Genomic DNA, 20937 nt, shown 5'->3' on the forward strand with positions numbered 1-20937 from the left:
AATATTCCATTATCTTTTTATACTCTGTGAAGATGTGTTACTCTGATTAATGAAAAGCTAAATGGCCAAGCGCTAGGTAGGATTTCTGGGCAGAGGAGATGCTGAGAAGAAGGCAGAGTCAGCAGCCAGACACGGGATAACTAGGGTGCACATAATGGAGGTGTGAGGTAACAAGTATGTGAAAGAATGTAGATTTAAAAATTTGGGCTAATTTAAGTTATAAATCCTAGTTAGAAACAAGCCTAAGCTATCGGCCAAGCTTTCATAATTAATGATAAGTTCCCATGTCATTTTTTTGTGAGCTGGTGGCCCAAAGAAAAGCCCAACTATATACGGGTACCCTCCTTCATCTCAAAGGAGGAGTGGAGGCATCAGTAATGACAAGTTCCTTGGAGTGTCTGCTGGTCACATGTAGATTTCCAGTCTAGATTCCTCTTTTGTTTGCACTAGAGCCAGTGATGGGGGTTCTTCATTCAGGGCTCTTAAGTTGGGAGCCTGTTGTTTCCTTTGTAAAGCTAACATTCGGTTATTTCTGGACGTCTTTTTTTTTTTTTCTGTTACTGGGGCCCTCTCTTGCCTTTCCACGTTTGCATCTCACTCTGCAGGCACAGGCTGGGCGTTTTCTTTGGTGGGGACACAGGTAAGTGTAATCTGTCTGTGTTTAACCGTCTTCTTTCCCATCAAAGACCGTTTCTCTTCCTGCTGTCTGTCATCATCGTCATCATCATCATCATTACTATTATTACATTTCTCTCTTCATCCCCGAACCTTTCTCTGTGGCCTCCCTCACTCTCCTTCAAATTCATGACCTCTTTTTTTCACCAATTGCTATAGCATATGTATACGTACACACACACATTCCTAAATATGACCTGTTCCTATTGTGTAATATTCTTGTGTTTTCAGGCTGCTTGGCATTGGACAACCAACTGATGTTCTCTCCCTGGGGAAGCCCACCTCTCCCACTCCCAGCTCTCCTCATTTGCCTATCGTTCTTATATAGGGTTGAGGCCTCGTGGGCTTTTCTCCATCCACTTTGTTGTGTCTATTGGCGTCATCCCTGTTTAGCCCACATTTGGGCAGTTATGTGCGTGAGGCTGTATGGATGTAGTTTCTGATGTTACTAGGAGACAATCTCATAGCAAACTCCCAGGTCCTCTGGCAATTACAATCTTTCTGCCCCCTCTTCCACAGTATTGCCTGAGCTTTAGGTATGGGAGTGTCTTGTAGATGCGTCCATGAGTACTGGGCTCTACAACTCTGTGTTTTGATTGGTTGTGGGTTTTTTTTTTTTAAGTGGTCTCCATCTGTTGCAAAGAGAACTTTCCATGGCGGGAGCTGGTGAGGGTGTTTATCTGTGGATATCAGCCTGTTCAACAAGAAGGAAACTATACCTGGTACTGTAAACCTAGCCAGCTATTCAGTGCCAGCGAGCAGTTATTAAGGGGAATCTATGGCCTCTAATTTAGTAAGCCAGCATGATCCTAACGATAGTCTATAAATGTCTCCTTTCACCCACAGAGAAGACAGCGTTACTCTAAGGGTGCTGTTAAGTCAAATTTTATGAGATACTTGAAGAATTTGTAAGCCAGCTGGAAGTCAGAGTAGATAAGAACACATACTCTGGAACCAGAAAAACCGGAGTTTGAATGCTGATTCTACCGGTTTATTGCAGAGTGACTACACCAGGCAGGTTGTCCAACTTCTGACTGTAATGACAAAATGCCCGCCTTAGGAACGCAGGGCTCCAGATCCCTTCTGACAGCCCTGGTTCACATTTACATCTAGCTGTAATTCTGTTCTAAGAACTCTCTCTCAGTAAGATTACTTCAAACTGAAGTGATATGTTAAAGACAAAAATGTATATTTTCTCAAATTTAATGCAAGTTATCTGTGTAAAAAATAAGCTAATGTGAACTCCAGGTTCCAATCGTGATTGTCTTCCATGTCGTTTGCAGGAGAATCCTCATTGACACTGGAGAGCCATCAGTTCCAGAATATATCAGCTGTTTGAAGCAAGCCTTGGTGGAGTTTGACACCGCAATCCAAGAAATCCTAGTGACTCATTGGCATCGCGATCATTCCGGAGGCATAGTAGATATTTGTGAAAATATCAGTAATGGTAAGCAGAAAACATTAAGCTCACTGAGGAAGGTTATGCTTGAGAAATAATTTAAGTTCTCACCTATGTTGATATTTAATTTTTTCTTAAGTTGATATGACTTGAATACTGTCAACTTTAGCAGAGGTGACATGGAAGGCTGCTTTCTCTCAAATCCTCTCTCTTCCTTTGCCCCAGTGGTAAAGCTGAGCTTCAGTTTAGTCTGGGTGACAGCTACAGGTCCAGACACAGGAACCAACCACCGTTCCGCATCTCCTGTAGTCAGGCGCTGCACCGAGCGCTTGCCGTGGCCACGGCAAGGTTGTCGCTGCTGTTGTCTGTTCCCAGCAGATCGTCAGGCCTTAAGAACTTGAAGACGGTTGCTAAGATCTATGGAGATCTGGGCGACACAGCAGCGTATCGACCATTTCCTCCCCCAAACCTGGGTAGTACTGAGAGTTTACCTGTTCTATACCCTACTACCACGTCCCTAGATTGAGACATTCGGGTGCCCACTACGGAGCAGGGACTGTGAACAAAGTGACTATGTTTGTCAGGGAGCTTTCATTCTACAGACTGACCCGCCCTCGTCCAAAGTACACCAGCCTGCTGCCGCAGGTGACAAATGCCAGACTGGAACCCACGTGACAGGTGACACCCTGAGAGCGTTGCATAACACTGCCTTTGCGATTACTCTAAGAGAGCCATAGTTTTAGGTTCCATATGAAATAACAAATACCTGTATAATTGCCATTTAGTTGATATAAAGAAAGTAGAAGAGAAATTTGACACAACTTTTTATAGCTGCTAACATTTTTATGCTGTCTTGAGAAAGATCTTGTCCACCCTTCTGGGCACGACTGAAGCCGCACAGGCTGTGCAGAAGCGGGCTGGTTGGCACTGAAATGGTCCCATGATGCTCTGCGGCATCCTCCTGTTTTTTTCTCCTCCAGGTCCTCAGTCACTGCAGTCCTATTCCCTTCGGCTGTACTGTAGTTTGCCCTGCTCCGTATTGCTTTACTCTTCAGTTACCAATAGGGCAGATATGGTCAAGTAGTTTTCAGTGCTGGCTACCAGTATTTGTTTTTTAGCTACATGTATTTTATAGGCCATAAGTGCCATTTATACAATTTCTTGGGCAAGACAGAGTAAAAATCTGATGACAGATTTTTTTTTTTTTTTCAAAAACAACCAGTTTAGAGCAGGAGATTTGGCTCAGTGGTTGAGTGTGCCCTGCCCTTCCAGAGGCCCTGAGTTCAGTTCTCAGCGCACTCATAACCACCTATAAAAGTCCAGCTCCAAGTGCTCAGAGGCTGTCTCTGGCTTTATGAGCACTGTACATGTGTGCCATACATTCACACAGACACACACATACACACATGATAAAAACAAAACAAACCTTTAAATTAAAAAGAATTAGTATGGGCCACACTTTAATCACAGCACTCCGGAGACAGAGGCAGGCGGATCTTTGCATTTGAGGCCACCCAGGTCTACAGAGCGAGTTCTAGAATGGCCAGGGCTACACAGAGAAACCCTGTCCAGGAACAACAAGATAAAAACGAAACAAAAACCCCCGACAGTAACTTGTCAATGTGTGTCTCCTCTGTTTCCAGCACCATTGCCCTGACCTGTGTATCCTCCTGTTAGACTGTTACAGTCATCCCTTCAGGTTCTGCTCCACCTTCCCCCTACCTTCACCACTTCCAGCTGCCACACTGACCTGTTACTACTGTCACAGTATCGTATTAAAGACTGAACGGTGGCCAAGGTTGAACTCCCCTGTCCTGTCAGCTCGTCTTGCCTGTAGAACTCTTATCCATTCTTCCCAGCAGTATGCTGCACGACAAGACAGTCACGCTGTGACACACCCACAGCCCACCCACTCCACTCTCGTCTCCACACCTCTCCTGTACCTCTACCATCCCACTCACCCTGTGTATCATAGCTCAGCTTCGGTCCCAGCCCTGAATCCCGTCTCAGTAGCCCATTCTTTGCCCTGCTGTTGCTTTTCCTAGCAGGGCTGTCTCTTCGGGATTCCAGCCGTCTTCACTATAGTGACAGGGGTCTTTGTCCCCTGTGAACGATTCATTGCCCAGCTATGTCAGGTTTCAAGAACTTTTGTTCACTGTACTCGCTGTCCTGGTTCAATGATTGATGCTGCGGATTAGTAAAGTATTGATTTCCTGTCTACCAGTGAGAGTCGCGTGAGTTAAATTTATCTTAAAGGTTTACTGTCTTAGCCTCCAGGGCCCCTCCCAGCACTAACAGCACAGGGGGTCTTATTATGAGCTCCTGCCGTGACTCTCTTGCTGTTAAGTGGGCGCCTACATAGAGAAAAGTGCTCACGTTCCAGCAAACTGTCTCCTCATCACCTCCCTGGGGTCCAATGCTAGCTGAGATTCTGGAGAACTACTTTGGAATCTCTGCACAGAATAGGAATGACTAGAAAAATCACAGAGGCTTTTATGTGACCTGCAGGGGCATGGGAGAATAAAACGCTCTGGGAAAAGGTAAACGAGTTTCCTCTGTGCGCACAGTTTCAATCTTCCTGTTTCCCTGTTGTCTTAGTGCCGGTGTTTTATGTAGCCGTTAGTGGGTGTTGCCTGTACGAACGCTGATCTCCTCAAAAAACCGAGTCATTTAGAGTGTAACTTAATATATTTACATGTTTCATGACCAGACACCACCTATTGCATTAAAAAACTTCCACGGACTCCTCGGAAAGAAGAAATTATAGGAAATGGAGAGCAGCAATACGTTTATATAGAAAATGGAGAATTGATCAAGACTGAGGGAGCCACTCTCAGGTAAGTAAATGTTCCTTAGGATAAGTGAGGGGCCGGTGTGTATGTGTTGTAAAGAGGGGTGAAGGCAGTTAGGTATATTTGATGTGTGAAGGATCGTGAATTTGACACATTTAATGCTCTCAGGAAAGAGAGAGGGCTTGCTTGCCAAACCAGAAAAGGAAGACGTTTCTGTCTACTCTCTTTGGGTTTCCCTTGTTTTTAAATTCATACCACTGTTCTACACAAATACAAATTGAAAAAATTAGGCCGAGACATGATAGCTCACAGACATGGGAGGCTGATGCAGGACATTTGCCATGAATTCAAGGCCAATTTATGCTACCTGTTAAGTTCCAGGTCCGCCTGGGCTACAGTGTGAGTGAGGCCCTGTCTCCAAAAGTAAGTTTATATATTTAAAAGTTAGCATTTCCCCCTTAGGTGGTTGAGGGACCTACCTGAACTTCAATGCAGGACCTTCCCAGTGTTCTCATCTTGAGAAAGAGACCCAGACCTGTTTGAAATACTTTGGGGCAGACCCACGACCCTTCATGGCCTGTGTCTGGAATAAAGCATTTCCAACGCTGATATTTTGAACCTGAACTAGTGGTAGTTCTCAGTCTCCTAGAATCTGTTCTTGCCTTGCAATTTTAGGACATCGCTGTGGTCTGCACAAGGGATGGTACCCAGGGTCCCCTTGCGATCTCAGCACATCCCTGTGGTCTGCACAAGGGATGGTACCCAGGGTCCCCTTGTGATCTCAGCACATCCCTGTGGTCTGCACAAGGGATGGTGACCAGGGTCCCCTTTAACATTGTCACTGCTGTTCACCTTTACCGTTTCCCTGATTCCTCATCACGCTGCCTTAGATTCTGCCTGAAGTGTTTGTCAGAGGCAGTCAGATGCTCAGTGGGTGAAGACATTGGGTGTCAAACTTGCTGGCCTATGTTGAGTCACTCAGACCTCATGATAGAAGGGAAAGAACTGACCCACAAAATCTGTCCTCCCGCCTCCACACACACCACGCCCCCACCCAACCCCACAGATAAATAAATGAAAGTGTAATTTGAGCTGAATTAAAATGAAGCATTTGCTAGTGCTGTTCCCTCTCCGTGTCTTCTGCTGCTGTTTTCTCCCTAGCCATCTCCAGGCCTTCCCCTCTCTAGTTTCCCTTGTACCCATTTCACCGGGACCTTTGATGATCGCCACCAGCTACCATGTCTGCTGTCCTGCAGTTCCACGGTCAAGCCCCAGACCACATTTCTGCTCTTAGCTCCCACTACCCCACTCGCAAGCACCATCAGCCGTATGTGAAGCCTCGGGCATGTCAGAGGCCTGCCCCTCTGGTTATGTCTTCCTGCTGTCTGAGCACTGCTCCTGTCCTCAGACTTAGCTCCCCGGCACACTATTGTTTGCTCAGCTCACACGTTACTGTGAGTACCCTTCCTGAGCAGAACCCACTGCCCCCTCCTCCCGCTCTCTTACAGCTCCTGCTATTTCTTCCGGGCACTGAGCAATGCCACTAGAGTTTGTGTATGTGAGCGGCATCTCCTCCGCTCTGACAGTTTGCAGTAGCAGCGTATGCCAGTTGCCATAGCAAGCTAGCTTAGAAACATAATGGTTCCAACATTAAAACAATGTCTAAGTCACATTAAGTCCAGAAAAGGTTCCTGATTTGTGAGTGGCCTTTAAGGTGTTCAGCAGGACAGTGACTCAGGTTCCTTTGACTTGGTGACTCCTCACTCCTCTGCACTTGGCTGTCAGATCCCCACGCTTAGCTCAGAGCAGCAAATACTAAAGAACACAGAGAAGATGTTGTGTGGAAGGTTTCAGGGGCCAAGGCTTCGGCTCCATGAGCTGTAACTGCAGTCGTGTTCCACACCTGACTGTGTGACGCAGGGACATTAACCCCATGCCAAGGTCCAGGAATTTGTAAAAAAAAAAAAAAAAAAAAAAAAAAAATCCCTGGTATAATTTCTATACCAGCCAGTTAGAGGTAGGTTTCTTAAAATACTCTTGCTCACACACACACAAACACACACACACAAACACACACACACACACACACACACACACGAGATGTGCTCAGTACCACGCCCGTGCCAAGCAACTCCTGGTGCTGCAGGAGAACAACATATAGAACAGATAAACAGGTGCTTGGCTGCATTCTCTCACAATAACTGATTTTCCGTTGCCGTGACAAAACGTATGATCAGAGTGTTAGAGTGTTAGCGTTAGTCCACACGGCAAGGCACAGCCATGCCAGGAGGAGCAGCTGAGTGCCTACATCCTCATCTGCAAACAGAAACAGAAAGGGCTCTACCATCTGTCCTCAAGCAGATGTTTCTGTTGTTGCTCTTTGTTTTCTAAGACAGGATTTCCCTGTGTAGCCCTGAACTGCCCTGGAACTTGCTCTGTAGACCAGGCTGGCCTCAAACTTAGAGATCCATCTGCCTCTGCCTCCCAGGTACTGGGATTAAAGGCGTGTGCCACCATGCTTAGCTTAAATTATTAAAAGCCTTTATAGTTTTAATATTTAATATTAAGGATTTGTCTACTTCTTATTTTTTGGCAAAGGGGAACTCCAACTTATAGTTATTTCATTTTCTTCAATACTGTGATTTAATAGCTAATTTGTCAAAGGTCCTGCAAATTCTAGGAGATGAACTTGTTGGGTTTTGCCATAGGTTCCATGTCTTTCTAGCACTTGTACAGTATTGAAGCACAGTTCCTCTTCTACATTTTACTGGTTCAATGTGTTTCTTATTCTATCCTTTAATATATTATTCACTAATGCTTTGTTTTTGTTTTTGTTTTATTTTTTGTTTTGTTTTGGTTTTGAGAGAGGGTTTCTCTGTGTAGCTTTGGTGCCTGTCCTGGAACCTCCTATAGACCAGGGTGTCCTTGAACTCACAGAGATCCGCCTGCCTCTGCCTCCAGAGTGCTGGGATTAAAGGTGTGCACCAACACCCAGCTGTCACTACTGCTTTGTAACAGTTCTAGTGAGTTGGTAATTTATTAGTCAAGTATCTCCAAAGACACAGAATAGAAATTTGTTAAAAAAAAATTATTTAAAATCAGTAGTGGAGAAGAGCAAGAGAAGCTCCAAGTAAGAGGGACAGAATTAGGGCTGGGAGCCTGTCCAGACAGGATGGAGCAGTTAGAAGGTAGGGGACAGCAGAGGGTCAAGTAAGAGGGACAGAACTCAGGGTCACATCACTACTGTGTCCAACAGAACCAACTGGTAAACTATGCTTACTGGCCCTCTCCTCTGCTCCGGTTTATTGCATGTGGTCTTATTTGGGTAGTTTTCCATGTTACCACTAATTCAACTGTGATGACATGAGTCTTTTAGGGTGTGTAATGTAGCAGGGATTCCCTCCATTACAGCTTCCAAAAGAGCCTTCTGTCTGTGCCTCCTAACTCCTGGTGGGCTTCATGTCCTCTGCACTGGCTTTCCTGCAGGCCTCCAGCCACTGTCAGTGCAGACACACACACATACACACACACACACACAGTCCCACAATCACACTCACTCACTGCAGGTGACTTCACTCTTACCTGAGCTTCCCTTCCTCTGGTTTTCTAACTTACCCCTTTCTTTTGAAAGCTCGTGTCCAGTGGCTCCTGGAAGTGGAGTGAATTGTTGAGGCGTGGCTAGTCTTTTTCATCAGACTGGTTTTGGACCTCCAGCCCCCAAATAATGACACGGAGACTTTATTAATTATGAAGCTTGGCCTTTAGCTTAGGCTTGTTCCCCACTAGCTCTTAGAACTTAAGTTAACCTGTTTCTCTTCATCTGTGTTCTGTCACATGGCTCTTGACCTCCCCTCTATTCTGTGAGTCTGACTCCCTCCATGTTTCAATGGCATCTCCAAGAGACCATTCTTCTGCTCCGCCAAAACAAAGGAAAACAACCAAAACAGAAACACGCGACACAAAGTCCCTACCTGTACTTCCTGGGCATCCCTCTCTCGTTGTCCAGGTGCCCTCTGACTCTCTATGATTACTTTCTGTCAACTAGTTGCTAACTTGGTCTCCTGACTTAAGGTTAATTTTATTTAATTAATGCAAATGTGGACTTGGGGTTCACAGTGTGATTGAATATCCCACGACAGAGACCTTTCATGTCTGACTGTGTCTTTTAAAGTGCAGCCTTAGGCTGAGATGTCACTCATTTGCCTGACATGCACAAGGCCTTGCAAAATTAAACTATAACTTGATTTAAGATATGCTGAATGGCCGGGCAGTGGTGGTACACACCTTTAATCCCAACAGTCAGGAGACAGAAGCAGGCACATCTCTGTGAGTACAAGACCAGCCTACCAGCCTGGTCTACAGAGTGAGTTCCAGGACAGCCAAAGACACACAGAGAAACCCTGTCTCAAAAACAATAAATAAAGATATGCTGGATGAGTTCTAAGTTACAGGTGGATAGAAGTAGGAAGCTTTGGTGTGTTTCTGCCCAGTGAGATGGCTACAGGCAATGCTGATGTACTGTTCAGAAAGCTAGAAGAGCCAGATGGTGGTGGCGCACACCTTTAATTCCAGCACTCAGGAGCAGAGACAGGTGAATCTCTGTGAGTTCCAAGCCAGCCTGGTCTACAAAATGAGTTCCAGGACAGCCACGACTGTTACACAGAGAAACCCTATCTCGAAAAAACTAAAAAAGAAAGAAAGAAAGAAAGGAAACTAGAAGCAAGGATTTTGAATACTTTTACCATAAATTATCAGTGTTTGTAGAAATAGATATGTTTAACCTTATTTAAACATTATATGACATAATATATGTTTTTAAACACTACATGGTATGCCATAAATTAGTACAGCTTTCATATTTTATGTCAATTCAGTTAATTAAAAATGGTTTTGTTTTTATGAGGACCCTAAGAGAGACATACATAGATCTAATCTACATGGGAAGTAGGAAAAGACAAGATCTCCTGAGTAAATTGGGAGCATGGGGACCTTGGAAGAGGGTTGAAGGGGAGGGGAGAGGAGGGGAGGGGAGCAGAGATAAATGTAGAGCTCAATAAAAGAAAGAAAAAGTTGGAAATCAAGTGGAAGGAAAAAAGGGTTTTGTTTTTAAGTTTCTTGATTGGCCATAGTGGCATACACACCTTTAACTCCAGCACCTGAGAATCTGAGGCAGAAGAACCATGAGTTAGAGGACAACTGAGGCTGCAAAGACAACCCTGCCAGAAAAGAGACATGAGTATGTGAGTGAATGCGTGAGTGTGTGAGTGAGTGCGTGAGTGGGTGTGTGAGTAAGTGTGTGAAGTGGGTGTGTGAGTGAGTGCATGCATGAGTGGGTGAGTGGGTGCATCCATGAGTGGGTTGTGAGTGTGTGAAGTGGGTGTGTGAGTGAGTGCATGCATGAGTGGGTGCATCCATGAGTGGGTGTGTGAGTAAGTATGTGAAGTGGGTGTGTGGGTGAGTGCATGCATGAGTGGGTGAGTGAGTAAGTGTGTGAAGTGGGTGTGTGAGTGAGTGCATCCGTGAGTGGGTGTGTGAGTAAGTGTGTGAAGTGAGTGTGTGAGTGAATGCATGCATGAGTGGGTGAGTGGGTGTGTGAGTGCATGAGTGGGTGTGTGAGTAAGTGTGTGAGTGAGTGTGAGTGTGTGTGAGTGTGTGAGTGAGTGCTTGAGTGGGTGTGTGAGTAAGTGTGTGAGTGAGTGTGTGAGTGAGTGCTTGAGTGGGTGAGTGAGTGAGTGTGTGAGTGATTGGGTGAGTCAGTTTGTTTGTGGATGCAGATTAGATTCCAAGTTGAAATTGTTTCATTTTGTAGGTAAGGTTTTATTTTCTTCTACTTTCAATGTTGTAGTTGATAAATATAGGCCCTTCTGAATATTGATATTTCTTGTTATCTGTTTTTTTCTGGGCATCGTGGGGGGATTTCTTCTTATCCATCTTTTCCCGAGAGTCATAGTTTTGTGCTTTAGTGCGTTTGTAGCTCTAGGTTCTGATAGGGAGAAAACTGCTCATGACCTGTGTTACTGCAGACAGACTTGAAGGAGTCCATGGAGATAGATACAGAGACCCTTCCAGTGAGGCCGTGCTGTGGAGTAGAGCACTGGGCTCCACCACAACTTAATAAAGACAAGTAGGGAGTGAGCTAGGGTTCTGGTAGCCACAGAAGAACACTTCTCCTGATCTGGCTCACTCAAATTAGCTTCCTCCAAGACAGAGAGGAAAACTCAGTGTCAGGCCAAGTCAGCATAGGAGAGCAGTGTCTACTCCATCTTCTAAGGGCCCTTGGCTAGACTGGGAAATAGAATTGACAAAGACAGAATGACAGGGAAAAATAGCTTTAATGTCTTTCTGAGGCACTGCAGTATTTAGAAATAAAGACCCAAATTAGCAGGGAACACGACTTCTTTTTATGCTCTTTGATAGAGTAAATAGTCATAGAGAAGTGTGACCAGACAAGAGGTGACCTAGGCTTAGGGAGCTGTGCAAGGCTTATTTGCTCAGATTCTTCAGAAGTAAGGCTGTCTGTATCTGAGCATGAAGCTGGCGAAAGTCAAGAACAAAACTTAGTCAAAGCAGGAAGGCATTGGGAGTTCAGAGAAACTCTCCTGTTTTCCTGAGTCTCTGATGCCCCTGCTTGGCCCACTCAGTATGCTGGAGGGACCATACGTCAGAGGAGGCTGGTACAGCCCTGTCAATGGAAGACCCTGGAGGCTGCAGAGGTAGCTCTGTAGCTAAGAGCACCGGCTGCTCTTACAGAGGACCCAGGTTAGGGTCCCAGCACCTGCGTAATGACTCAGCCACCTGGAACTCAAGTTTAGGGGATTCTACGCTTTCCTGTGAACACTCTAGGCACTAGGCATCCATATGGTGCACATGTAGATATGAAAGCACAACACTCATATACATGAAATAAACACACTTTTTAAAAGAAAAAGAAAGAATTCATGGGAGCCTGACCAAAAGTTTTTACCAAAGGGAGAAATCTTTATACAATTCCAAGTAGGAAATATGGCTTCTGATTCTAAGAGTTTTTCTTGAAGTTGCTCCTGATAGCATCCTCTCGCCTGCTTCTTAGCTAGCACTCCGGGTCCTCTGTCAGAACTCCTGTGCGCATCTGCTCCATTCCCCCTCCTTCTCCCTACACCTGGGAGGTTTGTATCTTTGCTCTCTCACTCTCTTCATCTTGCTTCACAATCAGTGGGGTTTGTTCAAAGGTTTCTTCTTTGTGGCTTGTTGCCGCTAGGTTCCTTTGCTTTTTCTTACCCATTGCATGCAGTGTGTTCTAATTATCTTAGTTACCCTCTCATATCTCCTGGTTTTCTTTTTTGATGAAAACTGCAGAGCTAATTCTGAGCCCTGAGGATTGGGGATAGAGGGTTGGCAGCGTGAGCCTCAAGGTGCCGTAATCTAGATGAAGTGCTTTGTTGGGAAGCCATCTTTGACAATGGAGCCTGTTCCCGAGGTTGTAAATAACTTAGAAAAGGCTTTTTTGAGTTCTTCAGGAAGGGTAAAAACCTCACCAACAACATTGTGTAAACTGATGTGGAGAGGGAATCTGCCCGTGTTCAAGTAGTCTGCATTTTCCTCACATACTATCTCTGCTTCCATCCGTGCCTGTTTTACACTTTTGGAAGATAGAGTCCTTTCTGTTAACAGGCTTAGATCACATGTCAAACTGCTCAAAGTAAAAATGGAACTTGAATAGCTGGAAAGTTTCTATTTGGGGGCTTTGTTTGGGATTCTTAGTGTTGAGGATTAAACCCAGGGCCTCACATGGTCTACACTTAGCTATAGCCACAGCCCTGAATATTTGTTACACAGGTTTTCAATCTTTTGTTTGTCTTTTTGCTTATTTTAACCTCCTTTCCCCTTCTGCCCCCACTTCTCCCAGATTCCTGATACCCCACATCCGTAACTTTCAGGGACTTCTCTCAGGTGATCTAGGCTCTTCTCATCTTTCTTTGTGTGTTTAGGTCTCACCTCTCATTTCAGCATCTGAAGCCCTGGAGTTGTGGTCTTCCCGTCCATTCTTTCCCTTCCTGGGAGGCTGTGCCATTACAAAAACAAAGAAAAAAACCTTTCCTGATCATCTCATTGGGGTTTAAGTAGGAAAACAGATGCAGATATACACTCTGCTATCTTTAACCAAAACCCAGCATTGAGTCCCTAAGTTTTAAATATAAATATGCAGTTATATTTTCCCTACCACCTAAATTGTTCATTATTGGAAGTTTTACTTAAAATATTCCAGGAGCATAAAAATCAATCTAAATCAGACAGAACGGTAATGTTTCTGAAGCTAAGTAAAATTAAGTTTGAACTACATTCTCCGCTATGAATTGCTATCTTCTGTGTCACTATCTAAAACGGAGAGAGTAGTGGAACCATCCCAGGGCAGTGTACGGGGTAAATGTGCAGTCCTCACAAGCCCCTGAAGTCAGTGCCTGAGACCAGGAAACCCATGGGCCAAGATCAGGTGCCACTAAGAGCTGAGTGCTGGGACTAGAGGGAGCCCTGCCTGTCAGGAGACTGAAGGGTGAGCAAGCAAGGCAGTGTGCAGCCTGTGAAATGCGAGTGTAGTTCAAGACACATGAGTGAAACAGGGAAGCCACCAGTCCCAAGGACGAAATCTTTATGTGGCTGAGAAGTCAAGAGGTGCTTTGCAGAACAAACTAGTTAGACTTTTTGTTTACTGTTCGTATAGATATAAAACTTATGTAAATATAAATAAAGCTCTTGACTTAAAGATGTCATAGTCAGTTTTGAAGATTAAAGGGTTTTTGTTTGCAATATCAGTTATAGACAATAATGGGTTTCGTGATGACACTTTCGTTTATGTATATAATGTATTTCCTACTTACCCCTTACTATCCTCTGTCCTCTCTTGCTCCCCTCCCACCCTGCTGACTCCTTTCTTCCTCCCAACTGGTCCCCCTTCCACTTCCACATCATTTATTTCTCTCGCTCTGTGTGTGTGTGTGTGTGTGTGTGTGTGCATAGGAGTGTGCACATGCATTTCTACCAATGAATTTGATTAGGATTACTTACAAGGGCATAGATGAAGGGTTATTTAGAGCTTGGGCAATCAAACCAGTGGCTGCACTACCAAAGAAAAGCACACATCAAGTTCTACATACCCATATTTACGATTATTTATGGGTTCTCATGTGATTCTAAAGGCTTCTGTATCCTTGTTTCTGTATCACATTGTTTTAAATATTTTTATTGTTTACAAACACTCTTGATATTAATAGGCACCTCACCTTTATTTATTTAGGCTTTTTTAGTCAGTGTTTGCACTACATATATGTGTGGTGCTGCAGAGGTCAGAAGAGACAGTTAGATTTCCATGTAACGAGAGTTAGAGATGGTTGTGAGCCACCGTGTGGGTACTGGGGACCAAACTTGGGTTCTTTACAAGAGCAACAGGCACTCCTAACTGCTAAGTCATCTCTCCAGCCTTTACACTTACCTTAAAAGTAAGTGGAAATATGTTGGCTGAGGTTTCTATCCCTCCCAATCCCACAGCCGTTCCATCCCAAAGAAACACATAGAGGTCTACATTAGTCATAAACTGGTTGGCGTATTAGCTCAGGCTTCTTATTAACTCTTTCTCCATCTTAAATTAGCCCATGATTCGTGTCTGTGTTAGCCATGTGGCTTGGTACCTTTATCAGTGAAGCATTCTCATCTTGTTTCCTCTGCATCTGGGTAATGACTGCAGATGGACCTTTCCTCTTCCCAGAATTCTTCTGTTCTCATCGCCCCACCTTTACTTCCTGCCTGGTTGCCCTGCCTATACTTGCTGCCTGACTAGTGGTCAATCAGCAGTTTATTAAAATACAAGTAACAAATCTTTGCAGGGTATCAGACCATTGTTCCACGGCAGAAACAAATACATTTAACGATGTTTCTCTTAAATTTTATATAAATACTAGTAGAGTAAATTTTATTTTTGAAACTTATAGCATTGTGCCAAATATTTATATAGAGCACTTAGGTATTTGCCTATGAATAGTATTTAATATCATAGAAAATATAATAAAGTAATGAAAACTTCAAAAGTCAGTTTTGTTTTTAATTATTAGTGAAAGAAATTGAAAAGCTATGTTCTTACTAAAAGTACTATTTCTCAGTAATCTTAATTTTAACTTTTTTTAAAATTTTTTTATGGTTTATTTAACTTTATTTTATGTGCATTGGTGTGAAGGTCTCAGATCCCCTGCAACTGGATCTTCAGACAGTTGCGAGCTGCCATGTAGGTGCTGGGAATTGAACCCGGGTCCTCTGGAAGAGCAGTCAGTACTCTTAACCATTGAGCCATCTTTCCAGCCCCTAATTTTAACTTTTTTATATCTTCATCCATGTATTTCAAATTTGTTCTTATCATCTTTTTATTTATAAGACAAGAAGAAAATATGCTATTAAATTTGTACTTCTGAATAAGAAATGTGATCTAATAGGGAATATTTGTCTGTGCTCAACTTTCCATGAGGAACCTCAGAAAAAACTGGGATAATGAGATTTTTGACTTGTTGGTAGCATGTTAATGTCTTGTCTAAAGATGATAGAATTATTTACTTTGCAACATTTTCCCCAAGCCTAAGAATTCATACTTATTGTTTTGTGATTCATAACTTCTGTTTTTGACTAGAGTTATACACACCCCTGGCCACACCGATGACCACATGGCTCTATTCCTGGAAGAGGAAAATGCCATATTTTCTGGGGATTGTATCCTAGGAGAAGGAACAACGATATTTGAAGACCTCTATGATTATATGAACTCCCTGAAGAACTTATTAAAAATCAAAGCTGATATTATATATCCAGGTGAGTAGTGGTTTTTAACCTAGCAAGCCATCTTTTCACATGAGAAAGAATGTTCATTTGGCTTATATCTGAGTTGACATATATAGAGACAACTTGAAGTTTTTGTATTAACATATGCTAAGGGTTCAAGTACTTGGTTTCAGGATGGCATTTTCATGCATCTGTTATAAAATGTACCTTCATCATATTTACCTTCATTTCCCTCTTTTACTCCCTTTTCCCACTGTTCCTCTCCTGCAACTTTCATTTTTTGAAGATTTTATTTTTTAATAATGTATATGTGTCCGAGTGTGGATTTGCACATCTTAGTGCGGTGCCTGTGGAGGTCAAAAAGGGTCGCCTGGTTCTGGCAGGTGTGAGCTTCCCGACTGGAGTTCAGGAAACTGGACCCAGGCCTTCTGTGATGGAAGTTCATGCTCTTCCCTTGGATCTGTCTCTCCAGCCACCTCATTCCTTTTCTTTTTTTAATCTTGACTACAGTTTCTTCTCCCTCCTCTCTTCCCAGTCCCTCTTCCAACCTCACTTCCTCCCACCCACCTCCAAGCCTCTCCTCCTCTGTTTCTCTCCAGAAAAGGGCAAAATTCCCATGGATATCAACCAAACATTGCATATCAAGTTGCCATAAGACTAGACATCTCTCCTCATATTAAGGCTGGATGAGGCAACCAAGTATGAGGGAAAGGGTCCCAAAAGCAGGTTAAAAGAGTCATAGACAGCCCTGTTCCCACTGTTTGAAGTCCTACAAGAAGATCAAGCTACACAACAGTAACATATATGCATAGGGCCTAGGGCAGTCCCATGCCAGCGCCCTAGTTGTTGCTTCAGTCCCTGTGAGCCCTATGAGCTCAGGTTAATTGATTCTGTGAGTTTTCTTGAGATGTCCTTATCCCCTCTCGTTCCTACAATCCTTCCTCCCCCTCTTCCTCAGGATTCCCCAAGCTCCACCTAATGTTTGGCTGTAGGTCTGCATCTGTTTCCATCAGTTACTGGATAAAGGCTCTGATGACAGTTGGACTAGGCACCAGTCTATGAGTAGAGCAGAATATCGTTAGGAATCATTTTACTGGCCTTTTCTTTTTTCCAATCATGTTTGGTTTGATCTAGATGCTACATATGAGAGAAACGCATGATACTTTCTGAGGTTGACATAATGATCCATCCATTTTCCAGCAAATGATTTCACTCTTATGGAATAATAAGATTCTATTATATATAGATACTTTTTTTTTCATTTCCTTTCATTCATCAACAGGCACCTGTGCTGATTCCAGAACTTGCTGTTGCAATTAGTGCCAAGATAAGTGGGCATTTAGGTATGCCTGCTGCATGTGACTGTTCATCTCTTTGGGTAGATGCGCCACCACGATACATCATGTGATAGTGCTCTTTGTAACTTGGTTGGTTGTCCAGTTTGGTTTGGTAGCTTTGACAGTATTGAGGGTGGAACGCAGGGCCTTGGACATGATACGCACTGCCTCGGAGCTATATCCCACCTCTGTTTTTCATTTTTTGACGAACTACCATGCTTATTTCTATATTGACCATACTAACTTACAGTTCCATCAGCAGTGTTTAATGGCTCCCTCCCCATCCTCGCTAGCATTTCTTGTTTTTTCTCTTCCGGTAGCCATTGTGGCTACCAGGGAAGTAGAATCTCAATGTAGTCTGGATTTGCATTCCTCTGGTGGCTGGTGATATTAAATATTCTTTCCATGTATTTATTATCTGTTTGTACTTCTTCAAATTTGCTTCTTTGAGGCACTTTTTTGGATGTGGTGTATGCTGCAACCCTAGATCTTAAGGTAAGAGGATTACTATAAATTCAAGGCCATCTTCAGTCACAGAGCAGATACCAAGCCAGAACAACATAAGATCCTGTCTATTCCTACTTACTGTCTGGATCATTTGTTCTTTTAGTGTTTGGTTATGTCTTCGTGTGTGTGTGTGTGTGTGTGTGTGTGTGTGTGTGTGTGTGTAAGAGAGAGAGAGACACAGAGACACAGAGACACAGAGACAGAGAGAGACAGAGATTGAGAAGTTGGTGGCGGCAAAGATTCCTCCTGGTCTGTAGGCTGTCTGTTCACCACACTGATTGTTTTCCCTATTGGCACAGAGCTTTTTTAATCTCCCCTCTTCAAGAGTCCATTGCTTGAGCTGCAGAGCTCTTTCCAGAAGCTTCTCCCCACGCCTTCCTTTGGAAGTGTTTGCCACATGTTCTGCTCTAGTAGTTTCAAAGGTTTGTGTCGTACAATGAGACCCTTGATCTATTTTGAATTTCTGGTTTACAAGGTAAGAGACGGGGATTTTGTTTCATTCCTCAGCATGTGTGTCAGTTTCCCTCACTGTTTGCTGCAAGGTTGTATTTCCACCATTGTGTTTTGGCTCCTTAGTCAAGAATCAGGTAGCATAGCTGAGGGGGTTACTCTGGGGTATTTCACCAGTCTGTGTACCAGTTTTGATGCCAGAACCATACTGTTTTTGGTATGATAACTCTGTATAATTTGAAATCAGATATCATGATACCATCAGCATTGCTTGGGTTTGCTTTGGCTATCTAAGGTCTTATGTCAATAAATTTGATAACTGTTCTTTCTGGTTGTATGAAGGATGTTACCAGAATTTTGATGGCGATTTGCATGGAATCTCTTTATCATTTTGGCTAATAAGGCTCTTTTCACAATATTTAATCTGCCAGTCCTCGTAATTGTGTCTCCCTCTGGTTATTTCTACAGTGCATCTATGACTTGAAAAGGCCCTTCCCTAGTGACTGACTTCTGCTACCTAGACCACCTCTGAGAGATCCCACACAGGCCCAAAAGAAAGGAGCACTAGCTGGCTAGGTGTGCAGGAGACAAGCTTATGGGAGTTCACACTCAGACCACACTGTATTTCTTTCTCTTTGCTATTGGCTCAGCTAAGAATTCAAACACCATATTGAATTAGAATGAAGACAGTGGACATCTGTAGCACAAATAATAAAAGCTCAGAGTCAGATATTGGGGTTCAAGCTGAATATCAGTAAAGTAGCCAGCCACTAGAGTTCTTAACCTCTACCATGGCTGTGAGATCCTGTCCTCAGTGTGACTGTGGACTGACCACAGACTGAGAACCTGAGTCCTGTCTCCTCCATTTTATATTCCCCTCTAGTGCTGGGATTAAAGGCGTGTACCACAACCGCTTGGTCTCTATAGCTAACTAGTGTGACTGCTGGGATTAAAGGCTTGCACCATCACTGTCTGGCCTGTATGGCTGACTAGTGTGACTGCTGTGATTAAAAGTGTGTTCCACCACTGCCTGGCCTGTATGGCTGACTAGTGTGACTAGCTTTGTGCTCTGATCTTCGGGCAAGCTTTATTTATTAAAACACAAATAAAATATCATTATAGACACCCTTGTCCTGTTCTTGAATTTAGAGGAAATGCTTCGTTTTTCTCCAGTCTGTACATTAGCCACTATGGATGTCATACATAGCCTTTATTGTGCTCGAGTCTGGCGTTCCTAGTCTGTGTTCTTCAGGGCTGTTAGCACAGAGGGAAGCTGAATTTTGTCAGCCTTCTCTGCTTCAGATGATACGGGCATTTGATTTTTGTCTTTGATTCCATTTCTGTACAGTGTTGTGTTTGCTACTTGTATGTTTTGAACCACTCTAGAATTAAATCAATTTGATCATGATAATATGGTATTTTATGGTGTTATTTAATATAGTTTGCTAGGGTTTTCATTTTGTTTTAGGATTTGTGTTCATTAAGGACATTGGCCTTTTTCCTTTTGTTGTTGGATCATTGCCCAGCAGCATCAGCAGCAAGGTAGCCCTGGGTTATTGTCCGGGGTCTGGAAGGGTTACTTCCTCTTGTGTCTTTTTATCTCTTTATCACAATATGGAACAGTTTGAGGATTGTCTTAGTTAGGGTTTCTGTTGCTGTGAAGAGATACCATGACAATGGCAACTCTTCTAAAGGAAATAGTTAACTGAAGGAGTTTGCTTACAGTTTCAAAGGTTCGGTCCATTATCATCATGAGGGGAGCATGGTGGCTTGCAGGCAGATGTGGTACTGTAGTAGCTGAGTTCAACGTCCTGCAGGCAACAGGAAGTTGACTGAGACACCAGGATATCAGGGCGATATCCTGAGCATAGGAAACCTCAAAGCCCGCCCCCACAGTGACACATTTTCTCCAACAAGGCCATGCCCACTCCAACAAAAACATACCTCTTGATAGAACTGCTCCCTGTGAGATTATAGGAATGAGTTACATGCAGACTACCACAAGGACCGTTGGTACTAGCTTTCATTAAAGGACCGGTGCTCCTCTGTAGTGAATTCTTCACACCCTGGCTTTTCTTCCTCGAGGGCCTTCAACTTTATTTCCCACTACACATCTGTTTGGTTGTTTCTGTCCTCTTGTTTCGACTTTGGGATATCATATGTGGCTAGAAATTGATTCATTTATTTTTGATGATCCAATTTATTAGACTAATTTACAGATTAATGTACTGTGATCTGAAGTTCAGTAGGCTCCCACAGTGTGTCCTTTCTTATCTTCAGTTTCATTTAACTCTTATCTCCTCCTTTTGCTTAGTTTGGTTAAGGATTTGAGAATCTTGCCCTTTTTTTTTTTTTAAAAAAAAAAAAAGTAGCTCTCTTGTTGGTCCTTTGTATTTTTCAGTCACCATTCATATTCACTAGTTTCTCCTCTGAGATGTTTTTATTTCTATTTATTAATCTTGGGTTTGACTTTTCTTATTTGAAGACATCAAGTTGCTTAATTTGGTTACTTGTTCTATATCTCTGGCATTTAATGTTTATTTACATGTGTTTATTTATATGGTATGTGTACACATATGTGCGTACATGGCACACATGTGGAGATCAGAGGACAACTTTCAGGATTGTTTCCCCCCTTCCACCATGTGGCTCCTGGGTGTCAAGCTCTGGTCAGCAGACTCAGAGGCAATGGCTTTTACCCACTGAGCCATCGACTGGCTCCTCTCCGATTTCTTAATGTGGAGCTTGCATGGCTTGCATGGCTGTTGTGTGGCTTCTCGTGAGATGCAGATTAATTTAGTTTGCACTCGAAATGGGAAGTTTTTAAAGGCTAACTTCACTGAGTGTATAATAGGCTTGGTTGACAGTTACTTAGTCTCGGGGCTTGAAATGCGTCAGTCTGTGCTTCCCAGGCCTTAGGGTTTCTGCTGACGTGTCTGCTTTTATTCTAAAAGGTTTTCCTTTGTAACTTGACATGCCC

General features: G+C 43.4%; 1 protein-coding gene across 2 annotated transcripts in view; it reads left to right on the forward strand.

Annotated features, from left to right (window-relative positions):
• Positions 1 to 20937, forward strand: part of Lactb2 (lactamase beta 2) — a 33872-nt gene that overhangs the window by 4208 nt on the left and 8727 nt on the right. For both annotated transcript variants that reach the window (XM_050142086.1, XM_050142085.1), the window contains exons 2-4: positions 1959 to 2122; positions 4785 to 4911; positions 15515 to 15693. In XM_050142086.1, the coding sequence (XP_049998043.1) occupies positions 1959 to 2122; positions 4785 to 4911; positions 15515 to 15693 (470 nt within the window). The remainder of the gene's footprint in view (positions 1 to 1958; positions 2123 to 4784; positions 4912 to 15514; positions 15694 to 20937) is intronic.

The sequence above is a fragment of the Alexandromys fortis genome, unplaced genomic scaffold, assembly GCF_014885135.2.
Source record: "Alexandromys fortis isolate MF-2015 unplaced genomic scaffold, M_Fortis_MF-2015_v1.1 scaffold_41, whole genome shotgun sequence".
Classification (NCBI taxonomy): Eukaryota; Metazoa; Chordata; class Mammalia; order Rodentia; family Cricetidae; genus Alexandromys; species Alexandromys fortis.